The sequence below is a fragment of the Uranotaenia lowii genome, chromosome 2 (genome assembly GCF_029784155.1).
Source record: "Uranotaenia lowii strain MFRU-FL chromosome 2, ASM2978415v1, whole genome shotgun sequence".
Classification (NCBI taxonomy): Eukaryota; Metazoa; Arthropoda; class Insecta; order Diptera; family Culicidae; genus Uranotaenia; species Uranotaenia lowii.
In genome coordinates, this window is record NC_073692.1 from 330,020,979 (window position 1) to 330,034,268 (window position 13,290).

Genomic DNA, 13,290 nt, shown 5'->3' on the forward strand with positions numbered 1-13,290 from the left:
GAATATGCTTATTCGGAGCGAGTTCTATAGTGGAGAAGCAGTTGACTTCTACATTTTATGATTAAAATTTAAAAAATTGTCATTTTAATTTTAAGTTTTTTTCTTACTTTTTATAGGGGAGAGTGGGGTAACGTGGGCCATGTGTTAATATTTCAGGTGTGTGTGTGTTGTGATAAAAATTTAAATTCAACTGTCATTGTCGTTGCTTTGCGTACGCATATTTTTCTATATGTTGTTTTTGATTTAAATACGCATCATATGCATCATGCTTATTTTATTTTTATGATCTTAGTTTTGTCATTTTTTTCACGTGAAATGTTGCCAAAACGTTCGCGTGCTAGGTTTTTAAGTTTTTTCGATCATACGCAACTCTCTTTTTTATTTTATAATCTGAAATTGCTTTAAAATAACTAAATGAATTATGGAACGCACAGGTTTGGGTCACCTGATAAACTTTGTATGTTATTTGGACAATTAGGATTTAGTGGCCCACAATTCCCCATCGTTTTTCAAAATCCAAAAAATACTGCTCTTTTAAAATCAGTCAGAACTTGCTGAAAACAACCTTTTAAAAAATAAAAAATAAATGATACCTTGACAATGTAGAAAACCATACCATTTTTTATTTTCATTTTATCTTTTATAATAAAAAAAAAGTTATAGAACAAAGAAAAAAGTGACCCATGATTCCCCACTCCCCCATATTTAAAAGGTTTCATTATTTTTCAGTGTAAAATTTTCTATTCTTTAAAAATCAGTTCTCTATAACGCGTCCGAAGACATGAGTTTGGTGCAATGCATTATGTAAATCACAGTGAATTATTTTTGGATCTATATTTAATGGAATTGCTGTTTTGAGTCTTTGGCAATGGTTATTAGACCGCTGCAAGCTTTGTATAAAAATTTCCAATTTTTAAACTTTTACACCTCCCATAACCTTTTTTGGTTGTTTTTGCTATCAGAAATAGCAATAAATGTTTTGGAAGCGATCCATCCTGTCCTGAATAAGTGCAACGGGTTTTAATTAAGTATGGAAATATGGAAACAAAAAATTTCATTAAAAAATCTTCAGAGATGTACTGAAAGTTTCTAAAATATAACTTTGGATGAAAAATATTCCTTGATTCTTGTAGTACAATTCATGTGAACAAAGCATAAACGTAACTTGTACCCCAGTAAAGATATTCAATGTTATACAACTTTTTGACTGCTTAATTGAAAGCTGTGTAGGATGAGAATAAAAATTCTCAAAAAATTGCTTTGCAATAGCCAGAATTTTTATTGATTTTTATAACCTTTGCAAAAACATTTTATGAAATTATGAAAAGCTCTAGCAAGTCTGCCCTTTTTAAATACTTTTCAATGGATTCAGTTTTTTTTTATTTTGAAATGTTTATAACTTTTTTCATGAAACGCTTAGCTGCTTGTCATGTTAGCAAAAAATGAAGCTTAAGAATAGTCAAACCAAAAACCAAAGACCGACTTTATTTCAAGCTTATTTGAATTTTCTGGACGATTTTATGTGCAATTTTTTTTTCTTACATACGAATTTCCATACAAAATTGAAACGCGTTGCGCTTATTCAGGAATCAACCAAATTATCTCAAATTTTGCACTGATGCTTGGTGGCCAAAAAGGCATAGTGGTTATATTTTAACTTCACTTCCAGAAATGCATAATAAAGACATAAAGCTTTAAAAGTTTTGAATGTACGATTACTAAGAAATGAGCTATCAGCATCTCATTTCTAAAAGAACTAAGCTTTAGTTTATGCAAAGAATGATCATGTTTAAAATTAACAAATCGCTTGTGCTAGAGTGGCTTTAATTACTTCAGCATTTTTTCCAAATGTGATGCAAACTTTCCACCCAACCCAACCAACACATTCCATACGCTCTACCTTGTTGGTTGGTAGGGGCTAGCGGCACGAGCCACGACCGGAGAAAAAAAATGAGAGCGAAAAATGTCCTATACCTTGGCAGCAGTGATGCCACATTTCTATCGGTATTTTGAAACCCAAAAAAATCTTTTATCGGTATGTAAATCCTAAAAATCGGTATGAAAATCGGCATTTGAGGTTGATATTCAAAAATGCTTACATTTTCAACTTCCTGACGTATTTTTCTTTAAATAGAAACTTGCAATAAACAGCAAGTCTAAGAACTCTTATGAATGTTCATTTTTAGTTCAAAACTAGCTGACTAAATGTGTTTAAGCATATATTATTGCATTTTCTCCGTAACTTGGTTCTAGGTAACACTAGTTTACACAACATGACGGTTTTGAAATTTTAACAGAACATTCTGTTTGTTATGAATTGTACATTTTTTTTTAAATTTTAAACTATCTGCTTTGCTGGCGAAATAAAAAATCACAAATGAAAATTCAGCAGAAAATCCGAAATAAGTATTTCTTTCCAGTACTCATAACTGAATGGAAATTTATTTTAAAAGTTATCGTTTGATAAAAAAAATAGGGGCATTGCGAGCACCTTCAGGTTACACGTTGTTTAGGCATATAAATTAAGTAAAAACTTGAGACTTTGATGTTTGGCTAAAGTGGGATGTAAATTTGATAAATTCGATAAGGCAATAAAACCAGGTCAAACTAAAGGAAATTTGATTTAGTAAGCACTTACAAATCCAATGGCTTTTTGATGTTCGAGATAAATATGGGTATACAAGTTCATGTTTTTCGTTTTATTGATGGTTTTTCGCCAATCTGGCCATTTCAGCTTCAAGTATTAGATATGAGTTCTAGCGATTAGAAAAAGAAATGATTGCAGAAAGTTGGGAGAGTTGTTGCTTCAGTTTTTTTTATAGCCAATTACAAATTAATTTTACTTTATGAAAAATCACGCATTAGTCATTTGAAAATCCAAGAATTTTATGCGAAAATAAATGAGAAATGTTCTCAAAAAGAAGGTGTTCTTCCGAAAAAGATTAAAAAGCATATAGTTTTACTATAACTGAAAGTACCCATTTTAGGTACTTATGAAATCATTTATTTGGCTAACAAGATGCAGAAGGATTGAAGATTATACCAATGATATTACATACCGTGTATCTGATTGCACTTCAAATCTCGACATACCCCGTCTGGCGACGAGTTGAACAAGAATTATATTAAAACGGTGTATGTTTTCCTTGAAAAGTTAGCATCTCACAAGACAAGAGCTTTAATGCGATCGTCAATTGAGATTGACCTTAAGAAACTTCTATTGGCAGTCGCAGAAGGTCAAATTTCAGCCTTGAGCTTAGTCCATTGGCTTTGAGGATGAGTACCATAATAGTGCATCATTTGACAGAACAAAGGAACAAAACAGCGCGAACAACTGAACGAATTATGAGAGTGCGCCGTGGAGATCTTTGCAGAATATTTTAAAAGTTGTACAGATCAAAGTTACGCCACGCCAGCTACCGAACTATGTCTTTTTTCTACGGAATAGCTTGAATGAAGTGGGAATATTGAAGTGGAATGAATTTTGAGTTAAAATCTTAAAAATCGGTATGAAATCGGTATGTTTTGCCAAAAATCGGTAATCGGTATATACCGATTCTTGGTCAAAATTTTGTTCAAAAATCGGTATAAATACCGGAAAATCGGTATGTGTGGCATCGCTGCTTGGCAGAATCGCAGTCCCGCTTCCATTCGTTCAAACTCTCTGTTTGTAACCTTCGGTATGAATGAGGAGCGGTGGAATGAAGGACTGAAAAAATTATCTCTCGTAAAGCTGCGGCAGCGGATACCATACAAGCAGTCAAGAAACGGCAGAATGACTGCGGCCGTTTCGCATTCAACTGAATGCTTATGACTGTGGAAGTCAATCGGCGCACATTCGTTCGTTCACGCAGTCACAGTCAGAATGCGATCCCTTACCAAGCCCTGCACAGAACTATCATTACTCCTCAAAGTAATTTGTGAACAACGTGATACTAGACTTCTCAAAGTCACTGAATTACAATATTAATATTCGAGTTCCTCAGAACTTTCATTACTCCTCAGAGTAATTTGTGAATTCGGCAGTACTTGACTTCTCAGTCTCTCCCTCTGGCAATAAATTTGTGTTGCTCAGAACCGTTGCTTAATTCAGGTTATTCACTCAGTATTTTCGACAGTGATTGAAATCCTCAACCATTTTCTCATCAGAGGCATTCAAAGTACACACTTTGAGGCCTCGTATAGTAATACAGGAGACGATACATATACATTCATTCAAACCTCCCCCCATGAGGAGGATCTGCTCCGAGAGACACTATCCGTTCGCTGCTCAGAACGAACTCTCTCAACGTTCGGTCGCTACATGATGCATGAAATAGACGAGGCACACATACTCATTTACATTATTGAATTTGATGGACTCAAGCCGATATCTGCGTTGAGGAGAACATCTTCAACCTCGCCGCAAAGGTTGAGGCAACAACGACAACAACCGAACTTATTGCATTGCATAGGCCCGCAACGTATGGAGCAAGGAGAGGGTGGGAAAAGAAACGAAAAAACTAGCTGCCTGCGTGCGGTTGCTGTGCAATAATAGCAATAGCAGAAAAACCTCGGGTATTCGATCCAGGCACAAACGAGGAGACTCGGGTTTGCTCTGCCTTTTGAATTCGGTTCCGTCAAGAATGTAACAGGAGATGAGTGAGAGCCATTCGTTTGGTTTTTTTGGATTCGCTGCCTCGAATGTATATTGCTTCTTGAAGGCGGGCCATGTGAGAGCGTATGCATCATCGGTTTTGTCGTTTTCGCTGCCTCAAAGCAACCTTTGCTTCCGAGTAAAGCGTTGAGCGAGAGATGGTTGATCAATTCATGCTCAGCAAAATTCAATCACTGATTTTCGATCACACTGGCAGCTCTTGCGAACAGTCTCACTAAAGATCGGCAGCACCTCTCGTAAAGTGGGGCTACCGCTGCGCCCATTTTTCGCATCGTTTTATAAATTGTTTTTTTTTTTTACTTTTTCCTAAAACCGCCATAATACTCACAAGTTTCATCCCATCCTCGTCGCCAGATGTAGCAGCTTCGAATCGACACACAATTTTATCCACTCCATTTATCACGAAATCATTCTATCACTTTAAAATAACTGAAAACTGTCCTCATCCTTCGACGCGGCACCTCACGACCCCCGTTGTCATTCACAGTCCCCTTTTTCTGTTCCGCCTCGTGTCTCTCCCTTTACTCTCGTCGCTCGTTCTTTCTCGTTCGAACGAGGGGCACGCCACTACAGTACGCATGCTGGAGCCTATTTCGTCACGTTCACCGTGGTATAATTGGCTAGCGCGCCGTGTTGTACTGAAGCGGAGATTGCGGGTTCAAGGCCCGTCGGTGAGTCGTTGTATCTTTTTCGAAAAATTCATGATATTTACAGCTTACACAAACGAAAATTATCGAGTTCGGTATTTTTTTAACGATCAAACACTGAAATTTTAAAAATTTCGGTGGTTTATAAATATGACGTCATTTTTCTACCGAACTTCGTTGATCGGTTCTTAACTTACCGAAAATCTTCATGCTGTCAGTCATTCCAAATTTCTCCAAAAGTTTCTTGATGTAACTTTTCTGGCTGAGAGTAAACCCGACTTTGTCACGCTGAACTGGAATTCCCAGGAAATGGCGAATATCTCCCAGGGATGTTACAGTGAAAAATTGGTTCAATGGTTGGATCATATCTTCATACTGCTCTTCGTCTTCACAAGCAATGACCATATCGTCTACGTAAACGACGAGATAAATTCGCTTTCCATCCTTGTCCTGCACGTACAAACAAGGATCGATAGCTGATTGCTTGGACTCGAACTGCTTCAGAACGCTGTCCATTTTCTTGTTCCAAACATGACCTGCTTGCTACGGGCCATAGAGACTCCTCCTCAAGAGACATACGGTGCCCGGACCATCCTTTTCGTAACCAGGCGGCTGCCGCATGTAGACCGTCTTTTTGAGCTCCCCGTTCAGATAATCGGTCTTCACATCTGCATGCTTCACCAACAAAGCCTTCTGGCTGGCGCCCGTCAACAAGGTTCTGAATGTGACATAACGAACCACCATTGGATTGAAAACGACCGAAAATCTGTAAAGTATTTACTGACAACATGTACGTCAAAATTTTGTCTGGAGTTGAGAAAGCAGGACAGAAGTTTCATACAGAAGGTTCAACCACTGATCACACTGACTGGACACTCTTCTTCTTCTTCGTTTTAGTTTTTTTTTTACCAGAGAATGAAACTCTATAACACCGACTGGAAACTCGAATTTGATTTTTGACTGCTCGAAAATTAACGAGCAATGTCGATACCAGAGGCGCTTCGATCGATTTTGTAGCCCGGCTGGAAAATTAAACCAGACTTTGATAAATATCGATCAGTTCAGATTACTCGTATGGACTGAACTGGTTGGCGAACATGCCATTAAGCCAAATTCTCATGCTCGAATTGCTGCCGAGTAATGTCGACGGTAGGAGGCATTTAGCCAAAATTTTGTTCTAAGTGTCATATCAGTGTAATCAGTGGTGCAACATATCTTTCTTCTTCGGGTGGATGTTTTGTATGAATTGAGGCAGCAACGGGCTTATTTGTACCTTCTATACACACTAAAAATGCAATTTCCCTCCTCGGGATATCGACTCTCCGAGCCACAGGGGAATGGTTGAATTCATACGAAATTCGAATGAAAACCCTCCTGAATCTTGAGACGCATCATTTCTCCTGAAATCCAGGTTTGACGGCGTGTCAAATCCTACTGAATCCAATAAAGGCCAGGACATCTGCAGATCAGCTGCCCCAGAGAAGGCTCGATTTTAAGGGAACAACAAATTAGGCGGTCGTGTGTCAGAAAATGACGGTCCGTCAAAAGAAAATTCAAGGTAAATAAAATAAAATTTAGAAATGGCCAAGAACATTAATCTGTTTGTGTTATTTCCGCTGTAGAAATAAATCCTTTCAAAACACAGTTATTTCGGTAATAATCTAAGCGGTAAGTAACAATTATCAATTATTCGGTGAAAAATTACCGAAACTTTGAGTTTTTGGTTTTGGTAATCTCGATATTATTTTCCGGTATTTCGGTTATTATTACATGTATTTCGGTAAAGATAAACAAAAATGTTCGAAAGTGGGGTCGCAGCAATCCGTGCTCGCGAACGGACGTGTTTTTTTTTTTTTGTCGTCGCGTTTTTTCCGTTTGTTAGTTTTTCGCTAATAGAAAATTTGTGTTTTTAAAGGGACTCGGTAGGCGGTGCTCGTAGAAGTTAGACGAATTTTTTTCAGACAGCAAAAATTTTCAAGTGGAAATTTATGGAAAATTATAGTTCTTCAAGTTAAGTTTAGACTCGGTTAAGGATTTTAAATAAAGCTATGCACAGCAAGGCTTTCCTCAAGCGACGGCCACATCAAAATAAGGGATCACAGCTTCTCAGGCTATTTCACCTTCCGGCGAGCGGAAAAAGACGTACTTCTAGATTTTTAAGGAGTACGGAAACATCAAAACACGGATCAAAGCTAAGTATTTGTTTAAAAAATCTTCTCATAAAAAAAAGATTTATATTAAAATTTCCATGCTTAAGCTACGTATAGAATTTCCAACTAGAACATTGTTTGTGTGTGTTTATTTGTGTGTTGGGGAAGGGGTGTTTATTATTATTAAGTTCTATTAGTGAAGGGGTGTTGTTGATTCGATTTAGTGTGGAAAGTTCAGTAAGTTTACCATGTTTTTTTTTTTCTTCTACATACTCAGAGATACAATCGAAATAAATAAGTTTGGTATTCATAATCGTTCCGTGGCCGGCTATGACGGTTAATTCTTTTTGTTCTTGAATCGTGTTTAGTGCTTAAAGTTTATCTAGCAGTGCATAATATGAGTTTTAATTAATGGAAGTTTCAGTTTTTGTTGTTACGTTCAGAGCAGAGACAGAAAAATATTACGGTGACTCCAAAATTAGGGAAAGCTTCTGCTACACTAGAATAATTTCCTTAATGAGATTCTTACGGTTAGAACTAAGAATACCTTTTCATTATTGCAAATACGATTAATCAAATAAATATTTATAATAGGTAGTCTGCTTTTGGGCTTTGTGCTCTTCGATTCCCAATAGTTGTCTCGGCATCAAAACTAAGGTCCAGTTCTCAATATTCCTGCAGTCAGGAAATTAATTTATCAAATACCTAATTATCGCTATATTTGTGTTAATTTCTTTGTTTTGGAGTGTAAAGAATAAATGTATTGTCTTGTATTTAGGGTGGTCAGCTATTTGCTTGCTACCCACATGAGCGAAATTATCGTAGGATAAAATAAATTCAAGTTTTTTTTTATTACTGTTCCAAAGAATATTAGACATTGGTCATTCAATGCTTCACATTTTTCATTGTGAATCCTTGAAATTCAACATGATAGTTATTGATACGACATGGATATACGCGCGTTCAGGTTTTTTTTTTCAAATACACTTTTATTATACTTAAATTAAAGCATTTAGTTAGTTATTTTGTCTTTGGGAAAATAGGATAATAGGATGCTTAAAATCAGATTACACTGGTCAAAAGTGTCTCCAGATCACATCCTTTTACCCACTCCCCACGATAAAATTATTTGCTAGGATGCAGAGGTGACCTCGGTCCTAAAGCACGAATTATTTCTTTTATCCCTTTCTCTCTTTTCCAATCTATCTATTGACTACTAGGACGTGGCCGGCGCCGTTATTGATGATTAAAGAGAGAGCATCAGTTTTGGGCATTGTGAATGTACTGTCAGTCCCAGACACCATTCATTTGACCTTTGAACAAAATTGGTGGCCTCGGTCAATCACGGAGTAGCAACCATTGGCGATGTGGAATTCGTTCTACTGAGCCACGCCTGCGATCATGGGATTCGAAATGCATTTTATTCAATATCATTGTTATACCAATAAAGAGTTTCTATAAAGTATACTGAGGAAGTTCAACGGCATTAGCCAATATTATTTTAATACTTGTAAATTAAATAAAGTATTTCGGGTTCAATGATTAAAGGTGGATGTGAGTAGTCAATCAAGCTAAGCTAAGCTATTATTACATGTATTTCGGTAAAATCTACCGGTTGTACGGTAACTATTATCGAACTTTTACAGCTTACCGTCATAAAAATCACGGTATTTTTTTGGTGAAAAAAAAAGTTACTAGATAATAATTACAGGTATTTCTGTAAACTACCGGTTGTGTGATATATTTTGCTGAGCATTTCGTTTTTCGGTTGAACATTACCGACCTTTCGGTAATAAATACAGGCATTTCGGTAAACACTATTGGGTTGTTCAACAACTGTAAATATTTTGACAGACGATTTTGTGGTACATACCAGTCAATAGGAAGAAAGAATAAGGATCAATGATTTAGGAATCCGATGAAAATGATACCAGTTTCGGCTTATAACTGCTGAATTACTCGATATTTTAAGCTAAATAGGGTTTGTATGTAGCCTAATACTTTGAGCTTTTCTTTGGATAACTTAAATACATAAATTAAGCTCTGTATTAGAAAGTATTTAGAGAAAACGTTCGAAATCACTAATCGAATTCCTCCAAAAAAGAGGTTTTTGCGATGCACTTGAAAAGAGTGTCTCTATCACGGACATCTCTTTTCAAGTGCATCGCAAAAACCTCTTTTTGGAGGAATTCGATTAGTGATTTCGAACGTTTTCTCTAAATACTTTCTTATACAGAGCTTAATTTATGTATTTAAGTTATCCAAAGAAAGGCTCAAAGTATTAGGCTACATACAAACCCTATTTAGCTTAAAATATCGAGTAATTCAGCAGTTATAAGCCGAAACTGGTATCATTTTAATCGGATTTCTAAATCATTGATCGTTATACTTTCTTCCTATTAACTGGTATGTACCACAGATTTCAGTTGAGTTTTAGAAATTGTTGACTAAAAAGGTCCGAAATATTTAAAAGCTGTCATTTCTCTGCCATTCAAAAAGTACCGAATGAATTGCCGAGTTCAACATGTTAGGATTTCGATAAAACAGATTACCGAGTTAGGTAATTTTCGTTTACTGTGTACGTTCATTATTTCTTTGGTATCTCATGTTTCTCTAATAATTTCCATCACCGTTGAAATTATTCGTCGTGATTATTTTCAGGTACGCAGATGTACCAAGACGAATTCAGAAAATTAGGTTTTGACCTGATTTGAGCTTTATAACAGAAATAAAGTGTATCATTTTCACGACCTACATGGTTGTGAACCACTGTACAGTGCTTTCAGATTTAAACAACCATTCAATTTCGTGAAATCGCTGTGAAATATGGTCGGTCGTTATTTCGAAATTCTCGCAATCCAGATTAAAATCTGTTTCACGAGCAATCGATGGCTCCCGAAAGGTCGGTACATCATCGTAATTTGTCTCGATTATTCCATGTCCTATCGGACTATCTTAATTTAAAAAGAAAGTCATCTCGAGTCTCGACTATTGAAAACCAATTTTTTATTATATAAAGTTGAACTTTATTTTTTGAACTAATTGGAAGTAACAGATACAGAAGTTAAAAGAGTTGCAAACTTGCCATCTTCTTCTTACATTAAGAGTTTTTATTTTGAAGCATCTTGCACCAGTATAAAATATGTTCTTTATTTCTATCGAGGCCCAGCTCGAAGTCGTAGAAAAAGCACGATATGAAATTCCAAGTTCCTTGTGCCTGGATGGGGAACTTCAAATCATATGACTTATGAATCTTGAAAACTATGTCCAACGCTTCCAGGAAAGTGTCAGTCTGGTACAGAAAGTCGTAACTGACAAAGAATGTGTGCGTAGATTTCGGAGTTTCGCCAACCGCTAGTATCACGGGCGTATCCGGGAGTCCTCTCTTTGCGCGCTGCTCCTGAATACTGCTGAATTTTGTTTGATAGTCTGCTAATGTTTCCAGGCGAATGATTACACCTTCGCAACTTTCTTTGATCGTCGGTTTCCATATGTCCTTATTTGAAAGTTTTAAGATTGAACTTGGCCATAAGTGAGACAGTAACGTTACGGTTTCACAATCCAATACATCTGTAAAGAAATATGCTATAAGCTCTAAGAAACCCTAAGAAACATCATTGAAATTTTTAACTTACCCTCTGGCAGATCTTCATCGAGCAATTTTAAAAGCACCTTTCCTTGGTTTCCAATGTTTTTGGGCAGCAGAGGTTTCAATCTTTGACGAAAATCGGCAAATCGAGTGAATAGTAAGTCAACTTTTTCGGGATATTGGTGCTCGAAATCTATTTTCACTAAGTCGTAGCCGTAGTAACCTCGGAGTATGGGATATTCAGTTAAGATCTCGGAAAATGTCCGTTCATCTGACTGGACTATTTCGTGAATGCGAACCTCACTTGTGCTACGCCATCGACTTATAGCTTCGTCCCACTCGTCTTGATGATTCCGGAACCATTCTTTGGTCTCCTGATAGTTGAGAACTAAATAAAAAAAAACTTAAAAGATCGAAGATACGAGGAATAACTTAGCACTTACTGGCTTCTTCGCCTATAGCTTGTTCACTTAATAACTTTGAATCATCTCTTTTCTTTGGAGTTGATTCCGTGACGTATTTGAGGTCAATGGCTTGATTTAGATTCCGGTCGTACAAGGTTCCGCGAGGAAACTTCCCCAATTTTATTTTTTCACCCGTTGTGTAGTTTACTATGATCGATGGCCGATACCAAATGTACTGTTGGGAAAAAGAAAAGTAATTGTGATCATTTATTCATTTCTTCAAATAGCGCCCGGTTTTAGTCAATAACCAAAATCTTTTTTTACCTCGTGAACAGTTGGGAACAGAGATTTTAGCTGAGCTGCGAATCTTAAAAGTTCCACTTTGGTAAGTTTTCCATGTTGCTGGATTAAATCGTCAACAATCAATGATGTGATAGTCGCTCTATCCGCTCGAGTTAGCATTTTGGTCTGTTCATACTGTTTCAAAATTCTTGAACCTTTGACTGACCGTTGAATCAAAGATTTTGCAGTCCATTCGTGTCGTTCCACATTCTCCATCGTCATAAATTCCCTTTGCGTTGTTTTTCCACAAGCACAACATGAGCTGATTGTCGGGGGATCTTTTTTTTCTGGAACAAGATCCTAAAACAAAGATGAAATGAGAATTCATCATTTGAAATATTTTCAGCCCTTCGGTAATGTTACTTTACTGGCTTTAAAAGAAAAGATATCAAGAAGTTTTCACTATTGATTTTAACTTACTCAAAATAACACTAATTTATGTAAGAGTGTGGCATCCCTACACTTTAAAATTTTGAAAATTTGAAATTTGAAAATTAGTTCTACGGTATTTTTCACGTAGATTTAGCTTTTGACGCATCCCATCGATTCTACGTGAATCCGGAGTAACTAATTTTTTTCCTCGTGAATGTCACGTAAAGTCTAAGGGAATGGCTACTGAAATTTTCTTATGTGTGTGGCTGTGAATTTTTATAAGAAAAAGAGTTGGTATCAATGAGCTTGTTTAGCTTAGTTTAAGTTGTAAAAATTGGGTTAGACTTTTTTTCGATAATTTTGTAAATCAAAGTTTATTATTCTGTCTTAAACGTAGATACGTAGGACTTTTGGTTGCTTGGGATGTTATCCCAGTTGACGGTAAAAATGAACTTAAGTTTCAAGTGACCTAGACAACAGTAAACACACCCATCACTTGAGTTTTAATTCTAATGAAGGTTTTCGATGCTCACTTGAAATTCACTTGACCGGTCACTTAAGTCAATTTCACTTGCCCGTCACTTAATAATCAAATGAATATCCGAATAGCAAAGTTATTGATTGATTGATTGTTTTGTTGTGGTTTGGAAGATAGTTGCGTTTCGTTTCCTTTTTTAACATAGTAAAGCTCCTTGTCAGAGATGTTTTGCCTAATAAAGGGTGATACGGTCAAAATTTGGTCAAGGGAAAACCGTGTAAATCGGTGAAATCGTTTATTTAAAAAATCAAATTAAATTTCTTTTTCAAGTTTAATTAGTATAAAATTCAGAAAAAAATATTCAGTTAGGCTTCCGCTTTTCCAAATCCGAATTGCCGGGCCTTACGCTTAACCCCTGCCATCAGATTATGTACAGCCACCTTGTCCATCTTCTTCGCCGCAGAAAGCCAGTTTGCCTTGAACTGCTGTTCGTCCTTAGCAGTTTTTTTTTTGGTCTTCTTTAGGTTCCGCTTGACAATAGCCCAGTATTTCTCAATTGGGCGGAGCTCTGGCGTGTCGGGAGGGTTCTTGTCCTTGGGAACACCCTGCACGTTGTTGGCGGCGTACCACTCCATGGCCTTTTTACCGTAA

General features: G+C 36.6%; 1 protein-coding gene across 3 annotated transcripts in view; it reads right to left on the reverse strand.

The window, feature by feature from the left end:
* The window catches only part of LOC129743727 (uncharacterized), an 83,336-nt gene that overhangs the window by 16,994 nt on the left and 53,052 nt on the right, over positions 1-13,290 (reverse strand). Inside the window, exons 5-8 of one of the 3 annotated variants that reach the window (XM_055735848.1) lie at positions 11,772-12,089; positions 11,487-11,682; positions 11,090-11,431; positions 10,504-11,024 (exon numbers count right to left, since the gene is read on the reverse strand). The exons of the other annotated variants lie outside the window; for them this stretch is intronic. Coding sequence (XP_055591823.1) covers positions 10,555-11,024; positions 11,090-11,431; positions 11,487-11,682; positions 11,772-12,089 — 1,326 coding nt within the window. The 3' untranslated portion in view covers positions 10,504-10,554. Of the gene's footprint in view, positions 1-10,503; positions 11,025-11,089; positions 11,432-11,486; positions 11,683-11,771; positions 12,090-13,290 lie in introns of those variants that run through there. 3 annotated transcript variants of the gene reach the window in all.